This window comes from Rhea americana, unplaced genomic scaffold, assembly GCF_003343005.1.
Source record: "Rhea americana isolate MKP2758 unplaced genomic scaffold, rheAme1 scaffold_117, whole genome shotgun sequence".
NCBI lineage: Eukaryota > Metazoa > Chordata > Aves > Rheiformes > Rheidae > Rhea > Rhea americana.
This window is the reverse complement of record NW_028185228.1, coordinates 2,604,242-2,622,817: the sequence shown is the minus strand read 5'-3', so window position 1 is coordinate 2,622,817 and position 18,576 is coordinate 2,604,242. Positions and strand designations below refer to the sequence as shown.

Here is an 18,576-nt window from a genome sequence, read left to right as displayed (position 1 = left end):
TATCGACCTGGATGACCTGCCTGCACAGCGCCCCAGACCCAAACACTGGTCCCCAACAGCAGGTACGACATGCAGAGAGGCAGCAACACAGGGGCAGAGGGGGTCCCTGTGCCGCCGCAGACGCGTCCTTCGGGGCAGACAAATCCGTTCTTCCCAAGGCCCCWGGGAGCAGGCACAAGCCCCCTACGGACGAGGCTACCGCCCGCCCGTCCTGCCCGTCGCACAGGCGGCCCCGCATGGCGCCTCAGCACCCAACCGCCGCCGCCCGCCACCCGCCGTCGCCGACGGCCGCCACACCTCGCTCCGGAAGTGACGTTCGGCGCTGCCGTCAGAGCAGCCGGAAGCGCCCGGGTGAGGCGTAAACAAGGCCGTGGAGAGCGAGCGGCCGCGGCGCTTCCATCTTGGGGGAGCCGGAGCGCGCCGCGCAGTATGGGCGGCGTCCTGGGGCTCTGCTCCGTGGCGAGCTGGGTAACGCGGGCATGGCGGGCGCCGGGCGGCTCCCCACCCCCCCCCCGCTCCCCCTTCCCGGGGCAGGCCCGGCGCGGCTTTGTCGGCGGCCGGGCGCTGCTCTCCCTCCCTCCCTCCCTCCCTTCGCTGTCCTCCGTCCCCCGCGGGCCTCTCCCGCTCCTCCCGGCAAGGCCCTCGCACCCCGTGGAGCAGGGAGAAGCGGGCCGCGCCCCCGGGATCCGCCGTTGGCGCCCCGCTGGGGCGAGGGGAAGCTCCGCGCCCCTTCGGGCGGGCCGGCCTGCCGTGCTGCCCCTCTCTCTTAGCCTGCGTTACTGTGGGGCGGGAGGCGTTGCTGATTCCGCTAAAAGTCCTTATTTTTAATCTCTCAAATATGTAAAAGGAGTAATAACCTTACCAAATGTTTACATATAGAGTTCTACATTTGTTTTGGGAAAATACAGTTCGCGTGTTTTCCTGCGTTGATCCTGGCGAATGCACTGAATTCCTCTTTCATACGTCTCTGAGCAGCTCCACCCTTTGTAACATCTTTGTCTTGCCGAGGCGCCTCTTTCTTTTTGCATAGTAGTCTGTGGTGATGTCACCGCCTTCTTACTGAGCACCGTYGGATGCTGTTTGTGAATGCTCAGAAATACTAGTTTGAAATGGTTCTTAAAACTGTTAACCATGCAGAAAAACGCAGAAGTCATCAGAGATTTTTGCATAGATGATCTTCGGCACTGTGGTATTGTTGTCTTCTTGCTCTTAAGTTATCAGATGTCGTTGCAAACCTACTTCCTATGAGAATAGATACAGTTGTGTGCATTATGACTCAGACGTTTGGGATAAAAATGTCAGTGGGATTTAAAAACCTAAATTTTTTCAGTATCAAAAAGATTATACTTTTTTTTTTCTTAAATGAGTTTATATATATATTTAACCAGGAGTTCATACAGCAAACTTACTGGTATCGTAAAACCTTGCATTGATTCAGTTTTCTATTTTTTTTTTTTTTTTTTTTTTTTTTTTTTTTTTTTGTGCCGTAATGGAACAAAACGTGAACTTTGGCTCTCCTAGTAGAGGAGGATATTTAACTAGAGGGATGCTATTTAATTCCTCAATTTTCTATTTAAATTCTGCAAAATGATCATAGAATTGGTAAATTATTGCGTTAAAGCTAAGCTTCCAGGCTGATAAGCATGTAAATAAGCTACTAATATCCTACTAAAGAAGCACTGGCTGYGTTCACCTCTCTTTAATTAACATTTTAAATACCACTCAGTGGGTTAGGCAGATAGGTTTTAAATTAGTAGCAGAATGTAGTTAACTTTACAATTTTTAATTACTGKGAAATACTAAGTGACAGCATAACTATATGGTTTAATTAAAATACTTGAGTTATAGATTGAATGTTCAAGTGCATAAACAGGCTTTCTAGTAACTGACTGGGGTGCTTGTAGTGCATAAAGTATGCCTGTATACTTGYTCTTGGTCTTGAATGCTCATTTCTGTACAGAGAGGTGCTTTCAGATACAGGCAAGTCTTTTGAATCAAATAATGTACATAAGTGTGTAATATTGATTAAATTGGATTTTCTGTGGGTAACTTACCTCCCTTCCCTTAGAGTGCCCAAACAAATCAGATTTTTTGTTGTTGTTGGCTTTCTTAGTTTTGTTTTTGTTCTGCTGATGGCTTTAATGTGTTGATTTTTCTTTGCTCAGTTAAATTCACAGCTAATCAGTGCTTTGAAGCATATACTAGTTCTCATAGTAGGAATATGCCTGCATCTCTGGTCTCTTAGGACATGCCTGTATAAACAGAGCTGATTACTTTGGATGAGAAACAAGCTGCAAGGGTGAGGTAGCAGAAGAACTAGAAGYAGTGGAGTTTGTGCTAGTGCGGAACTGTGCCATTGCTAGGAAACCTACTCCTCATTTGTCCTGAAAGATACTGCACCAGCGTTGCATCTACTGTGTAGTTTCTCTGCGAGACCATGTGTTGTGCCACACAGAGCTATTTTGAGTAACTGATCACAATGTCAGACCTCATACCTTTATTTCKTCTGAATTCAGCTTTGCATCCTATTATTGCTGAGTATAGTTCTGCCCTACATTGAATTTTGTGCTGATCATGCGACATTTTGGTTTAACGTTAAGAGCAAAGATGAGCCTTAGAAGAGGGGAGAAGGTCCTTAGAAGCATTGTCATCTCAGCTGAAAGTTTCTGATCCAAACTGCCTGGATTGATCAGTCAGTCCTGCTATCTTCTCTGTGCTGAGTCTTGCCTGTATTGTACTGAAATAGCTCAACTGCTGCTTCCCTCCCTTTAATATTCTTCAACCAGACAAAGATTTTGATTGAATTGGTTCTTTTAAGTATGTGAGTAGGGATGAATGTGACTGAAACCTGACCAGGTCCAATGGGGGCTTAGTGTTCTTGAAAGCAGTTAATTCAGTATGTAATCATATAGTCTTTATCTTAGTAAGAAGATTACATTTGATATTAAAAACCTGTCCTCAATGGGTTTTTTTTTCTTTCTATCTGTGTGTTTGCAATATTCATCTTGCTATGTGTTCTTCCTGCAATTTCCACTAGCCTAGAGAATGAAGTGACTACTTTGGCAACCATGAATTAACTCATCTCTCCAGCTGCTGCCAAAATAAGTGTGTAGGTCATCTTTTCTTAATTTTCCTCAGTGAGGAAAACTTCCACTGAGCTCCTGATTTTTCTCAAAAGCTTACTGAAATGTAAGTTAATAAGTAGGTTCAAAAGCTATTGAATGGCAAGAGACTTATGCGATCATGATTTATTAATTCTTGTCCTAGCACCCTTAAGAACACAGACTAAAACTTAATCAGGGAATAGCGTTCTCTCCACATCTATGACTGTGCAGAACTTCACCAGAGAGGTTAACTTTAAGCTTTGATCTAGCGAGTGGTATCTTACTGTTTGTACAGTAGCTGCTGTTCTGGAAAAGATTTTTTTTTTTTAAAATACAGGAAGAGCTCTGAACTTAGAGAAATTGACACAAACTATATTCTTTCTTCCTCTGCTGATTAACTGGATTTCATGGACAGGATGTTCTTTATTCTCTGTTCTTTTTTAAATCTACTCCTTGTTAATTTTTTTTTTGTCAGTGGTATAATAATATGTTATTATAATAGCATATATTCTGTCTTCCCAAAAGGAAGAGGGAGTCCAAGGCTGTAACATGATTCCTTGCAGAAGTAGCCAGCTTGTATGAGTAGGGATTTCTCGATCAGGGGTGTGCCTGGTTACAGCTGGTAAGAATATGATTATGAGCTGTTTTGGGACAGAATGTTACAAAAGCTAATGTTGGAGCTTACACAATTAGATGAGATGCACTGCTTCGCTTTGGCTGCATGGCCTCCCAGTGGGGAGGAGATGGTCGTCTTTATTTCCGGCACTTCCAGGCTCCTGCGTACCTGGAAGCACCTGGGTTAGACTGGGTCCACTTCCTGTGTGTTCACTTTGATGCAGTCGGAAGGAAGCTGCTCCAATTGGGAGCATTTAATAAACAATTTATCATGGGAATTCTCCAGAGAAGTGACTCTTACACAGGACTTCTTGCACCAAGTTTTCTGCAGGCCATGAAGCCAGGCTGAAGTCCTGTGCTGCCAAGTTCAAACTTTCATTCGATGGTGTCTTCAGTGTAGTACTGCAGACAGAATAAGTTTGAGTGCAGACAGAAATCTTCTTCTCTAGTGAAGTGATGTGGCAGGAGACAGTGTTATGCATTAGTGCTATAAAGTGCTGATAAGTGCTAATCCAGTATTTGCCACACATTTCCTGCTTACTAAGCATAGATGCCCTTAATGTAGTTGCTTGCTATCAACACCTTCATATGCTTTGTGCTGTAATGATACTGAGTGGAGGAGAAAAAGATAAAAATCTTCAGTATGCCTTTTACATACTGAAATAGTTACAATGAAAATCTAGATAGATTCGCTTTTAGCAAGACAACTTTTAATTCCGAAGTTTGCTTAGTTAAAAATGATTTTGTACCATAGTAGGGTGAAAATTCTTGGCTCTTCCATCCTTGAAAAATAAAAAAAAAATACRCGGAAATTATTTTAAATGAGGGACTTGGTTCCTAGCATGTAGGTCTAGTTGAACCCATTAGAGCAGATAATCTGATCCTTTTCCTAAGGGCTTCTCAGAAGACTGCCAGTAGCATTCTCGCAGGCTCCCAGTAGCAGCAGCCGCCCACTGGAATTTTGTTTGTCCCATGACTAAACTTTTAAGAACTCTCCTCTGACATGTGCCTGCCATCTTACCATATATTGGTCATCTGACAACGTGACTGCTCGTATTTTCTTACGTGAGTGGGTGTCTTTCATGTAATAATTAACACCTATATTTTTATCCTCTGACAGAGATGTGCCTGAATATGTGGTGGGATAGAAGCTAGATTTTACAGCAGTTTAGTAACTGTACGAGGTTGAGTATTTTGCTGTAGTTGAARTAGAATAACACTTGCTTAATGAAAAAGGTGGCAACTGTGCCAGGGAGAACACTTGTGCCATACATAGTCCTCATGTTGGATGTTGGTAAATTAAACTGTAAAATACRTAGCCTCAAAAACTTAGCTGTTAACTACTCGTTGATATTTCCTGTATGTTTTTAGGCAAAATGATTTCTTTCTAAGGAGAAATAAAATACATTTTTGAAAAGAATATTTTGAGTGAATCATTCCCTTTTTGTTTTTCACTTAGCTTATGCTTACTTGAGGAACCCAATCCTTTCCCTCCTCAAAGTGCCACTCACTGGGTAGCAGAAAATTGCTAAGGAATGGAACATAGTGCTGTTTCACTGAAAAAAACCCCTATCTGATCTCTTTCCTTCTTCCTTTAATTTTCTTTTAAGGGCAAACAGTATTGAATGGAAATATTTTATGTTCTCAGCTCTATRTGCATTTTCCCCCTCAAAATATATACAACTGTACAGCATTCCTGTCTGCTTTGGCTGTTGATATTTGGTAGAGATGATAATATAGGTACTCTGTTTTGGTCTTATTCTTGCAGTTTGTAGTTGTTTTACGTTAGGTAAGTTAATTTTACCATCTAGYGTCCCAGTAAGGATTACAGCCCAGCTCTGTTAAATGCTGAAGATGTACCTGAGTGGCAGTTGCTCCCAAGAAGGTTTTTTGCGGTGTATTCATTTAATTTCTATAGCTGTGCAATGGTAGACTTGTTCCTCAGATGATGTAGTAGTTAACAAACAAACAAACAAACCTCTTGATTCTTAATTAGCTGAAATAAAATTCAAGTGAACAAATGAGCACAAATCCAACCTTTATTTTCTCTGAATCTGTAAATGATTTTTTTTGAGACAGAAAAGTAATCTTTGCTGTGCAGTGGCGCATTAGGAATTACTACAAAGATTGTTAGGAGGCTCTGTAATATGTCAGAAGACTTAACTTACACTAATGATGAGATAAGTGGGATGGTGTTTTCTGTAATAATTTCTGATAACCTACACAGCCTGATTAATTACTGAAATATAGTATTACAAAAATCTAACGAACTTTACATTCTGTTTCTCTGTCAGATACCATGTCTCTGTGGAAGTGCCCCATGCCTGCTCTGCCGATGCTGCCCCAGTGGAAACAACTCCACCATAACRAGGCTGATTTATGCATTCTTTTTACTTCTTGGTGTGAGTGTTGCCTGTGTGATGTTAATACCAGGAATGGAAGAGCAGCTGAAGAAGGTTAGGTTACATCTATTCTAACATACCCCCCCCCCCTTTTTTTTTTAATAAGTAAATTGATTCTAACAGATTGGTTCCAAGTGACATCCTGAAAGCATAGGTTTCACTTGGAAATGCATAATTGTGCTGCCCCCTCTGCTTTACAATTGCCATTTAATTTCCTTATGTATGATTAAGGACTCTTGGGAGCACTGTACAGATGAATAGCAGTATTTAGAAATAAAGTTGCATCTCTTCTTTAATAGCTCAGAAAACATATGTTTGTGTATCAAACGGGAAGCTGTTATTTATGTTTGCAGTTTTAAAATTATATATTACTGAGATGCTTGTATTTGCAGTCCTTAATTGATTTTGATGGCTACCAATCATAGCATAGAAGAATGAAAAATAATCACAATTTATCTTTCAGTTATTGTGCTGTACTAGTTAAAACTTTAAAATAAAGTCCTTGCAAATGCATAAAGAAAATATTTTTCACTAATGATAACAGGAAGTGCTCATATGATTTTACAGTTTATTAGTTATAATGATGACAGGATGGTGCATGAACTTATGGAATGATAATTTGTTGGTTACAGGAGAGCTTATAGGTTTCATTGAACTCTGATTGCATTTTTTTGGTTCTATTAAACTTTATTTTGTTGTATCTTGAATTTTCTTTAGTAGATAGCAACTTCTGAGAGGTATGGTTTTGATTTACCTCCCTAAAAATGATAAATCTGTAAATGTTTATTTCACTGTGATATGGTAACCAAATTAAAGCTTGAGTAAGCTGTACTAGTCACCTTTATAAGAAATATGATTTATTTGACTTCAGAGAGATCTTACTCATGTCCTGGATCTGACAGGAAATGATATTCTCAGCTACTTTGTTTGATTGTTATGGATACTTCTAACTGATTGTAATGATGCTTTTTTGGGGGGAGGTTTTCAAGACAAATATACGGTATTTCTTTTATTCATTATTTTCTGATTCAGATCAAAAAGTGGAAACTTTGAGAAGTTCTGAAATTGTTTAAAAATAAATCTTATTATCATGAGGGTTTGTTTTTGCTGAGAATTTACCTTCACAGGATTTTTTTTACTTTTTTCCATGAAAGGGTTTAATATTCTAGTTAGATTGTGCTTGTAATTATAGAGTTGCTCAGTATCGTGTTCTGTAGCAATGCGTAGTGGTTGCATAATGTTAACAATTTATTAGTGTTAAATTAATTAATATTGTGATTTGTTTTTGCTGACATAAGGCATTTTATGGATTACTCAGATATCTTGTGTTATTCACAGATTCCTGGATTTTGTGATGGAGGGATCGGAACAACTATCCCCGGTGTGCATGGCCATGTAAATTGTGATGTATTAGTCGGTTACAAAGCAGTGTACCGTGTGTGCTTTGGTATGGCCATGTTCTTTCTTCTCTTCTCCTTATTGATGATCAAAGTGAAGAGCAGCAATGACCCAAGAGCAGCGGTGCACAATGGGTAAGATACAGAAATGAGAAATGAGATTGTATGTGTGATACAGCTACTGTGAAAATAAAGCTTGTGGCTAAGCAAATTTACTGTTCAGTAACAAATAATTTCGTAGTAGCTAGAAGAGTCTTWTTGCAGTAGAGGGCATTCAAAGTTATTTGAGTTCTTAGACATGCCAGATTAATTTCTATAAAGAGGAAAAGGATAATCTATCTGGAGGTTTCTCAAGATTAGAGGTTCTGCTTTTGTCCAAAGATGACAAAATTCAAAGATGCATAATGATACTAAGTTTCCTTCCATAGTGATCTTTCCACATGTAAAAAGCTTATAAAAGCCTCATCCGTCCACTAGAAATTATGTTCCTCTTAACTTTGATGTTTATAAGGCCTTGCTCTTAGCTGAACAATTCTATTTTTAAAATGAGTAAAGGAATAGAATTATTATTTAGTTTATTTTCTGTGTCTCTYCCCCCTCTGCTCTCTTCTCTTTGGTCTCCTCCTTTGCGTAAAGAGAAGTAATGTGTATATTTAGTTTCCCAGCTTCACAATTTTTCCTTTTCTATTCTGTTATGGCTAAGATTATAAATCTTAAGATCGTATCAGATTTGGGGGGTTAGGTTTAGCTCAGTTACTTAGAGCATGGTGCTAATAATGCCAAGGTCACAGGTTCGATCCCCATACGGGCCACTCATTTGAGGGTTGGACTAGATGATCTACAGAGGTCCCTTCCAACCTTACCAATTCTATGGAGTGTAGTAGTTTTCTTCCAGGCTGAACTTATGTGTAGTGTAACTTCTTAAACCAGGGAGATGCTAATTGTTGTAATAGAGCACGGCAGAAAATGCCTAAAACCATTTGTGATTATTAGTCTGAGTGATCTCATCTTGCTCRCTCTTTTCAAGATGGTTAAAATTAAGACTCTCTAGCATAAAATGAGTAATAATTTCAGAATGATTTCTTTGGGGAAGAGAAGATAGACTGAGAGGAATATTGCTTAGGTTTATATTTTTATTTGCTTAGGTCTGAAGAGGGATGTTGGGTATGGTACTTGTAATGTAGTTTTTGGGATGATGCATTAGCAGCAGTAGCTCAGTTCAGTCTTCTTTTTGTTTTGTTTTTTTTCCCCTCCTCTTTGTTTGGAGAGCGTACCCTTAAATCTTTCCAGTACCTCCAAGGATAATTGTCAATTTAGAGCGTACTTGTTACAAACTGCATGCTGACCAATAAAATTGATCAGGTACATTCTATATCTGTATTTTGCATTTAATTTTTTATAATAATTATTGAAATACCTGGTAGTGATCAGTCTGAAGATAGTTAAACACCATATTGAAACCTTGAAGTACCTCCTTTTCCTCGTATGTAGTGAAAGCTGAGGGAGACATATTTCATGTAACAGTTACATACAAAATCGTAGCTTTTATTTTTGGAATTATTTACAACTTCAATTAATTATATTTTGCAATGTAATCTTTCAGTCAATATTCCGAATTATTCAAGTCATTATGTTTGCCCATGTATAGCTGCTAACTTTTCTCCATCTTCATGCAAGTTAAACCCAGTAGATATGGTCTGGTGCTGGTGTGTACTTTCTTTTCTTTTGTAACAGCAAATAGAATGGCTTCTTGCATTAGGATAATAAAAAATAAGAACTCAATTATATTTAGAAGATTGTTGCTGGCTTGCACTGAATGCATAGCAATTGTGAATATTATTTCAGATACGTATTCTTTTCAGCTATCATGCAAGCTGTATAGATAGGACATTAAGATCCTTCAAAAAGGTCTAAAAATAGAGATACTATATAGGCTAACTGGAGCTTGTTCTTATTTCTGTAATTGAGAATGGCATTGATATCAGTTCCCATATTTGGATTCAAAAACTAGCTTTAGTAGGTATGGATTATAAGAATATTTATTCTAAGTCAATTCAGCTTTGCAAGTGAATTTGGTCACCTTTTTGTGTTCCACTGTAATCCATTTTTCCTATATTCTATACTTCTCTTTTCATTTCACATAGTTCCTCTCTGCTCAGTTAAAATTTATTCCTCTGGAGCAGTGTAATCTCTGCTTCTGGTTGTTATAATAAAGTGATGGTGTCCAAAGTATATGAAAAGATGGGAGGAGACAGAAAATTTGAGAACCATGCAGCTGTTGGACATCATTGCTTATTGCCTSGGCTGTGGTACATGACTCTATGCTATATTCAGTTTTGAAGTACATGTATTTGGTATCAGATCTATATTTAGAGCTGCAGGTCTCTGTGGTCACAAAAAATTGGCTTCACCTTCTTAAGGTTTTGTTGGGCATAATTCTTGAATTAGAAATTCCGTTTGCAGTATATTTGAATATGAATTGTATTTGGAGTGAGGAGAATCTTTGAAAATATTTCCCTATCTTCTTTCTAGGAAAATCTAGAAACATCTGAACTATTTTATTTGTCCATGAGTGTGTTTTTACTGCTGCTGCTTTGGAACAGGGCCTTAGAAGTTGATCACGTCTTTTCTGTCAAGGACGAATCCTTTAATTTTGTTGCTGTGATAAATCCCTGTCCAATGTGGGCCTGAAGTATTTGAAGTCAGTGGAAAGAATCTGAGCTTTTGGCATGTTTCAGTCTCATGGGAACCAAAGTGAGGCTGATGGGGAACTCCAGCATAAAGTTTGCTATTATTGTAGGCACCAACCATACCGTCTAACTTTTTGATTTTGATAGTAAAAATAGGTAGGATTTTTGTACCCGTTACTCTGATATGTGCGCACTTCAATAACCTTACTCTTCTGGTTATAGAACTTCTAAATTTTCTCCCAAGTTTACTCATAACTTGCTTAGGTTTCTTTTTGCTTTTGTGGCAACTTAAACTTGACTTTTCTTTGGGAAAAAAAAGCAAAACAAACAAACTTACTTTACTTCTTCCTTTGTTCTTACCTAGGGTATTTTAAGTCAGATATATTTATATGCAATGATTTTTTTCTTCCAAGTCTCCAGCACTGTCATATGAATATTGTGGAGCTGCTTATTTTCTTCTTACTACAATGTCAAGTCCTGTAGTCTTGCACTTGACAGAATCTTTGKAAAACAGAAATGTGGAAACAGTTTTAGAGTACTACTCATGTGCTGCCTATACATTAAGTTTAAACAGATAAACAGCTTAAGTGACTTTTTAAAAAAAGTTATCTATCTAAGTGAAACAGTTATTTTGGCAGATAAGTGATGAACTTAAGATGACATTGCAGTTTTTCATTAAAAATATATGACTTGCTTTATAGATACTGTGCTTCATACAAAAAAAAAAAAAAAAAAAAAAAAAGAAGAAGAAGAAAAAAGAAAACCCAACTCCTTTCCCCAAAAGTGTAATTAAAAAATCCTGCAATTATACTCCACCCTCGTTTCATGTGTAATATGTCAGTAGGATAGCTGTGGAAAATAAGTGTCATACTCTTTGTTAGTCTAGCACAGTTTAAGCATCTTTTTCTAGAAAGCATTGTTTTCTAGAAAAAGAAATAGACAAGATTTTTGTCTTGCTTCAAAAGAAGAAAGATAATTTAGTTTTTTTAAAAAATGTAAGAATGTGAGTAACGGGGTTTTAAAGTTCGTTGGTTTGCATTTTGTGTACTTTTGAGATTTTGCAAAGTACATCAGATTTTAATGGTTGCCTGACTTTCTTTCTTTAGATTCTGGTTCTTTAAATTTGCAACAGCACTAGCAATTAGTGTTGGAGCCTTCTTCATCCCAGAGGGACCTTTTACTACTGGTAAGAGTATTGCCTTCTATTGTATCATAGCGCAACCATAATTGTTCTAAAACAAAATTAAGTGCATGCTAATATCTTGCAATTTTTTTTAACTGCAGCAGCATAAATATAGCTGTTGTCTGTATTTAAAGACAGACATTAAGAGATGGGGTAAGATAGCTATGGTTCTGAACTGGTTTTGCTTTATTTCTCTTTTATAGTATGGTTTTATGTAGGCATGGCTGGAGCATTCTGCTTTATTCTTATCCAGCTGGTCTTGCTTATTGACTTTGCTCACTCCTGGAATGAATCTTGGGTTGAAAAAATGGAGGAAGGAAACTCAAGATGCTGGTACGCAGGTAAAGGAAACTGCATTATGATTAAGAACTGTATGGTTCATTGTATGCTGAGTACATAAATCCCTGAGCAATGCATTTTGCCAAGATGGTCTTGTGCGTAAGGATTTTTTTTCTGAGATGTAGTTCTGGGCTTTTATCTTGCTTTCTTTTAGATGCCAAGTTAAAATATATATATATATATATATATATATATATATTTATTATATATATGGAGGCAGCATCTGAGTAATAAGATCTCGTCTCAAGGAATAGGGCATCACTTTATGATAGCAGAGAAGTGGCAGTTGTAGCTTTTTTTTTTTTTTTTTTTCTCCCGAGCTTCAGACTTTGTTATACGTTACTGCTGATTAAAAATAAACAGACCTATTAACCTCTTCATGCTGAGCATGAGCATCACAAGTAATTGATTTTTTTTTTCTGTCTGCCTGTTGGTCATTCCTCCAAGGTATACAGTGAGTGAAAAGCCAAGATAGTGAAGAAGAGTACAAGACATCCCACTGGAGAAATGATATGTTAATTTAAATTACCGTATCTGAAATGACTCTTAAGTCATTTCAAAAACCAGCACAGCCTAATTTTTTTGTAACAGCTACTTCAGTTTACTTTTTAATATAAGAAAGAATTTGGAAATGAGATTTTGTTTTTCCATTCATTAGAGAAGTTCCTTTTTTTTTTTTTTAGCTTTGCTTCAAAATATTGTTAATGTAAATATATTCCTTTATATTTCTTCTTGGTTACTGTTAAAACATTGGCGAATCAGACATTGCTGTAGGTTTTGCATCCTTTGTATTATACGTCTTTTTAACACTTTAAAGTATTGAGAAGAGTTGGGGCCCTTTCTACTAGGTGCTCTTAAATGTGGTGGTAAAATATATGTTTGTGTGTGTGTATATATATATATGTATGTATATATGTGTATATATAAAAAAATATATATTTAATTTCCTTTACGTTTTAGTGCCCATGCTGTTCTCTAATTCTTTGTGTATTACATACAAAACTTGACGATCATYGAATAGTTACTGAATTTTAATACTCAGAGTTAAACTAGTTTATAATACAATGTTTTTGTCTCTTCACAGCTCTGCTGTCAGCTACAGCTGTCAATTATCTGCTGTCTCTTGTAGCTATTGTATTGTTTTATGTTTATTACACTCATCCAGAAGGTTGTTCTGAAAACAAGGCATTCATCAGTGTCAATATGCTGCTGTGTATTGGGGCCTCTGTAATGTCAATTCTGCCAAAGATTCAGGTATAGTTTTAATTCTTTTTGTTTTCTGTTTTTCATATTATTTTCAAACAAAAACCCATCATGTCATTGTACCTGAAACCTTTTATTAATTGCTTGATTTGTTTTTGACTACTTAAAGGAATCTCAGCCAAGATCTGGTTTGCTGCAGTCTTCTGTGATCACAATTTATACAATGTATTTGACTTGGTCAGCTATGACCAATGAACCAGGTAAGTGTAGCAGCAATATATGTCTTTTTAGTTTACTACTCTTTAAAATTATTTTTTTTAAACTATGTCTGCTTTTTTACGAGGCAATATTAGAATGAAGTACTATGTTAAAATGTTGAAGTTGGAGGCAGGAGCCATTGCTTTGTGGTTGCACCCCCTCCCTCACCTTCAAAACCTTCTCTATGACAATACTGAAGAGGATACAGTTCTTTCAGAGAGAGCTTGGTTTTTTTGCACTGTTCTTATGTGTAATATATGGAAGATTTCTACAAATCATTGGCAGGATTGCATTACTCTGAAGTTTAGATTCTGCAGATTGCTAGAACTCTTCCAAGATGTATGGAAGGCCAGTCTCCCTACCAGGTTCCTTATCCTGCTGACTGAGATGCTGATTATATTTTTTTTTTCCTAATTAATGATTTTATTAAACTGTATTAATAAAAGCTTTAATGATTCTTGTGTCTGAAAACAACTGAACTCCTCCTTAGAACAAGCATTCAGAAATTCCAGTGATTAAAAAATAAWTTGCCAAATATTGATCTCAGTGTTTTTAATGGAAATGGCCCTTTTGTCTTAATTATGGACAATTTTCTGTGCATCTGTTAAACAGTATAGATGTGAGTTGTATTTAGTTATTGCAGTAATTATGGGGAAATAAGATCATGTTACTTTCAACTGTTTTGTCTATATGTTGCCAGTGAGTGCTGTAGTTTGTGGAGTGTTGATATATCAAACTGACTTGGTAGCATTCTTTTCTAACTCTGAGATGACTCTGATACCCCTTCTCTAGACTATGTGGTTGTCAGACTTGTTTTCTACCTGTAAAATTTCTAGCTTTAAAAAGTTTAATATGAAGTGGAAGAGTGTAGAGCATTTGATGCATAACTTATTACAGATTTTAACAATATTCTTCCTTTACCTGTTCTAAGAGACAGATATTGATAGAGAATACTGTCATTTTTCTGCTTTAGATATATGGGCTAAAACTAGATTCACAGCTTTCTATACCTTAAAACTGTCACAGTCTCAAAGTTGCATTCAGTGTGGACATGTACTTTTAAATATTTGTTCAGCTCTTGTTTTGTTTAACTTCTGATGTAATTTCCCCAACAGATAGGCGCTGTAACCCAAGTTTGCTGAGCATCATTGGTTACAACACCACCACTATTCCAACCCAAGGTCAGATAGTTCAGTGGTGGGATGCCCAAGGAATTGTAGGACTGATTTTGTTCCTGTTGTGTGTTCTGTATTCGAGGTGAATTCTTTTTGTGATTTTTTTTTTTAATCCTATTAACTTGTATTACTTTTATGAGATACTTTTAATTAATTTGGTTAATTGTACTGTGTCCATTCCTGTTAAATCCAGCATCCGAACATCCAATAACAGCCAGGTGAACAAGCTGATGCTGACCAGTGATGAATCAACACTGATAGAGGATGGCATGCCCAGAAGTGATGGCTCCCTTGATGATGGAGATGATGTCCACCGAGCCATAGATAATGAAAGAGATGGGGTTACTTACAGTTACTCATTTTTTCATTTCATGCTTTTCCTGGCATCACTGTATATCATGATGACACTTACCAACTGGTACAGGTAATCTGCATTTGATAGTATAGTATACTAGTAATGAGTACACAAGGTACTATCTCTTGTGGGAGAAGGACACACAATTTAAGTGAAATAGAATGTAGGTCTTGAGTGGAATTTTTCAAAGGAAGAGTATACTGTTTGCTCTATATTAAATTTGAGTTGTATCTGAAAATTAGTCAGCCTTATTTGCAAGCCTTTTCCAGGCTTTCTTGGATAATTCTCGTTATTCACTGGACTACTGAAATACATCTTGTTGAAGTGAGCAGGGCAGGGTAGAGCCTAACTTTTTTTGGGGGGGGGGAGGAGGGGTAACTTACTAAAAATAAGTAAACACTAGGCCTCTATCTGGTGCAGAGAGCAGGCAAAAGGAGAGGTAGAACACAKATATTTGCTGTGTGTGGTCCATAGTGGAAGGAAATTAGGTTATCTGCTCCCTGAAACATCCTCACAATAAAATGGCCCCCGTGTGTGTTTCTGCAGGCTTCAAACTGCAGGTTAATGGGATAGACTTTCTGTTAACTTGGTCTGTTACTATTACGTTAACAGCTTGAACAGAGGTTCTCCAGAATTAGAAAAGTTAAGTCTCTAATACAATAATAAATGCTATAACAAAATCAGAAAGRTATTTTCTTAAAATAACTTTTAATGGAGTCCTGCTATGGATTTGTTTTATGGCCTTTTTGGGGTCAATATGACATGAAGTTTATTAATTCTTCTAGAGGGCATCTTCTGACAAGTGATTTTTTATTATGTCTAAATATGCTATCCAACTTCTCTCCACAGATATGCTCAGATATTACAATTAATTAATTGTATAAAAGAGAGGCTGCCCCACAAGCCCCAAATGACTTTGACATAATTACATTTATAATAATCAAACTTTCAGGAGTTCTAAAGTTAGTTTAAAAATCTTGCCCAAACTTGCAGGGAGGGGGAGTGCAAAAYTATTTGCTTGCTTTTATGTCTTCAGTAGCTTTTTCTTGGATAAAAAAATAACTGATTTTTCTACTTACTAGTCTGATTCAGAGTGTGTATCTTCTGGTTTTGAGCTCTTTTTTATTTTTGCTGCTCTGGGAATATAGAGGGGATCTCCATGTTTGCTAAGCATGAAAGCAGTAGGCAAAAAAAGGCAGCTGCAGCCAATAAAGTTTTCATACTAACTGGCTTGAACTGCCTAGTAGGGAGAGGATAGAGAAGGTGTTCTTAGAGGTGTTGAGTCAAAGTGAAAATGAGTGTACTGTGAAAATGAAGCGTTGAAGAGTGTCTTACTACACTAGTCTGTCATGTTTAAACAAATCACAAACGATTTTTTTTCTTCTTTCACAGTCYGGATTCTTCTTACGAGACTATGACCAGCAAATGGCCATCTGTGTGGGTGAAGATATCTTCCAGCTGGATTGGCATYGTGCTGTATGTGTGGACTCTGGTTGCCCCACTGGTTCTAACAAATCGTGACTTTGACTAGGCTGCACTGCTCTCCAGATTGTATTTGGGTCACCTTGTCTTTGAAATGAACAGTACTCCAGACTATTGTGTAGTTGTAAATACATGTGTGTGTATGTGTGTGTGCGCTATCCATGTTGTATACCCTGCTTTATTCTGCATGATTACCTTGAATCATGTGTTCTTGTCCTTTCACTAAATGACTCTTTCTAGCTGAGCTCAGTGACAATTGCTGCGATGATGGTTTTCATAGAATTACTCCTAGATTTTTGTGCTTTGGGAGCATTAGATATAAAATCAAGACTTTTGGAAGTAGCTTCCCTACCCCATCCCCAATTGTATTAAATACTAAAAACCCACATGGTGTAATGTAACAAAACAGTATTAGAGCAGACATTGCAAGTGAAGGAGGAGCTGCCTTTGATAATCCCTGTTGCCTTGATTTTTATGTCTTGTACAAGCATTGTTAAGACTCAGAACTGCATGTTAGAGTTTACTGGAGACTTTGCATTATTTTGGCATTTAAAAGCCTGACTTTTTCTGTATTGAGGGCAATAATACCTTTGGCACAAATATTATATGGGGGAAACTTGTACCTAACGTTGGAAAGAAGATAATGTCCTTGGTGCTGTTGGGTCTGATGTGCCCTACTGCAGACAGAAGGACACCTTGGAAAACAAGCAATTCCTGGTATCATGGTCAGAAGCATGTTTTAAGGCACCAGTTTACAATATGCATCTTTTTTTTTTTATATATATATATATAGCTTAGATAGGCTAGTGCTGCTGTAATTTATTGCTGTTTGGTGTACCATTTTTTTTTGGCTAACTTAAAGGAGGTGAATGGTGAAAACTGTAGGCCCTTCAGAGGAAAATTTGAGGGGTAGTATGGTATTTAAAAAAAAAACAGAAAAGGAGCACTGAGATTGTAGTAAGTAAAGGAGGCTTGCAGTAACAAAATCTTCAGCAAAAGTGTTTCTTAATACATGSGGGCTCTAAAATTAGTTGTTTTAATGCATTAGATATTTTGCTTGCCATCCTTGGCAAGTCCATTGCCAGATATGGACTTGGGCCTACAAAGTTTAATTCTAGGCATGAAATACATTAGATCTGTTTTTTTTTAAAAAAAAAAAAAATGTATAGGTCCGTGCAGTTACAAAATCTTAAATGCTTTTGTGCTTGCTGCTTTGTAATTGAAGTATGTAAGCTGTATATTTATATATTTGTTACTTGCTACATCTTGAGACTTTAGCAGTCWGATTGGGAGTGACTCTAGAACCTTCAGCAGTTGTCGTCATGATCTGTTACTGTGGTGTTTATACTATTACTTCATGTTGCTAATTCTGTAAGCTTTTATTTTAAACCTGCTCCTAAACACTGACTGTTACTGGTCTGACATGTCAGTCAAACTGAAAATGGTAATGAAACAATTAGTGAAGATGTTTAGTAATTCTGAACATGTTACTACCTATTAATAAATAAATTTGGATGAAGATGTCTAATGCTTTTGATCTCTCATACTACTGCCAAAGGATAATATATGGTTTTGTACTGTACTCTAAACTTCCCCAGGAATGGAAGGCACTTCTCAGCTGAGAAGTAACAGCAATGAACACTGCAAAATACATCTGTATGAAATACAGTTGTTTCTTATTCCTGGCTGGGGAGATCATGTGTATACTTGCATAAGGGTTTGGGACAGCTATTCTCACTGTGGCCTTTGCAGCCGTCCCACTAAAAACAGGTAACATGCTTTCTACTTACACTGTGCTGCTACTTTATCAGCTGTTGCATTATTTTACATCTGCAACCTGTTTTTTTTTCCAGAGTTTAGCTAATACAGTTCTGTAATAAACAACTGCTCTTTCACAGTTATTCCTTTTTTTAAAAAAAGGGGTTTTTGAGTAGTATTGTAGAAGTGTTTTCCTGATACCTGTGTGAAAGGATTAGTAAAGTCTTTTCCCCTTTCACTGGGATATCTCACAAGCTGGAGCTTATGAAAGCTCCTCATCTGCAAGTTTGAGGGGGCAGAGAGGGAATAAAGTTTCCATCTTCAATTAAATTGATTTCCTGTTTATAGTAGATAAGGAAGTCTGAGAAATGATTGGTTACAAACAGGTGAGAAAAGTCAGCTAAACAGAAGCCATGTCAATTGCAGGTTCACCTAGGTGAATGCTGAAGTGTTTGTTTTTTTTTTTTTTAAATGTGATACAATCTGCTCCCTTCAATATGAACAGCCAAGTGAAGACTTACCTAAGGCAGGGAGGGAAATTCTGTGCAAGCTTCTCAATAAATTGAGTAAGTTAAAGCTTTTGCAATGAAAGCCAGGCTACTACTGAGCTCCACA

At 37.4% G+C, this 18,576-nt stretch overlaps 1 protein-coding gene across 2 annotated transcripts; it reads left to right on the top strand.

Moving 5' to 3' along the window:
* The first annotated feature begins 325 nt into the window (after window positions 1-325).
* Window positions 326-17,722, top strand: SERINC1 (serine incorporator 1). 2 transcript variants are annotated; one of them, XM_085318656.1, is made up of 10 exons: window positions 326-468; window positions 6,014-6,175; window positions 7,460-7,653; window positions 11,315-11,394; window positions 11,595-11,732; window positions 12,815-12,984; window positions 13,103-13,193; window positions 14,307-14,448; window positions 14,560-14,790; window positions 16,114-17,722. In XM_085318656.1, the coding sequence occupies exons 1-10, from the start codon at window positions 430-432 to the stop codon at window positions 16,250-16,252; spliced, it is 1,386 nt and encodes a 461-aa protein (XP_085174782.1). In that variant the 5' UTR covers window positions 326-429; the 3' UTR covers window positions 16,253-17,722. The 2 variants fall into 2 exon arrangements, with proteins under 2 accessions (XP_085174782.1, XP_085174790.1); XM_085318664.1 differs by lacking the exon at window positions 326-468 and adding an exon at window positions 1,157-1,189.
* The last annotated feature ends 854 nt before the right edge of the window (window positions 17,723-18,576 follow it).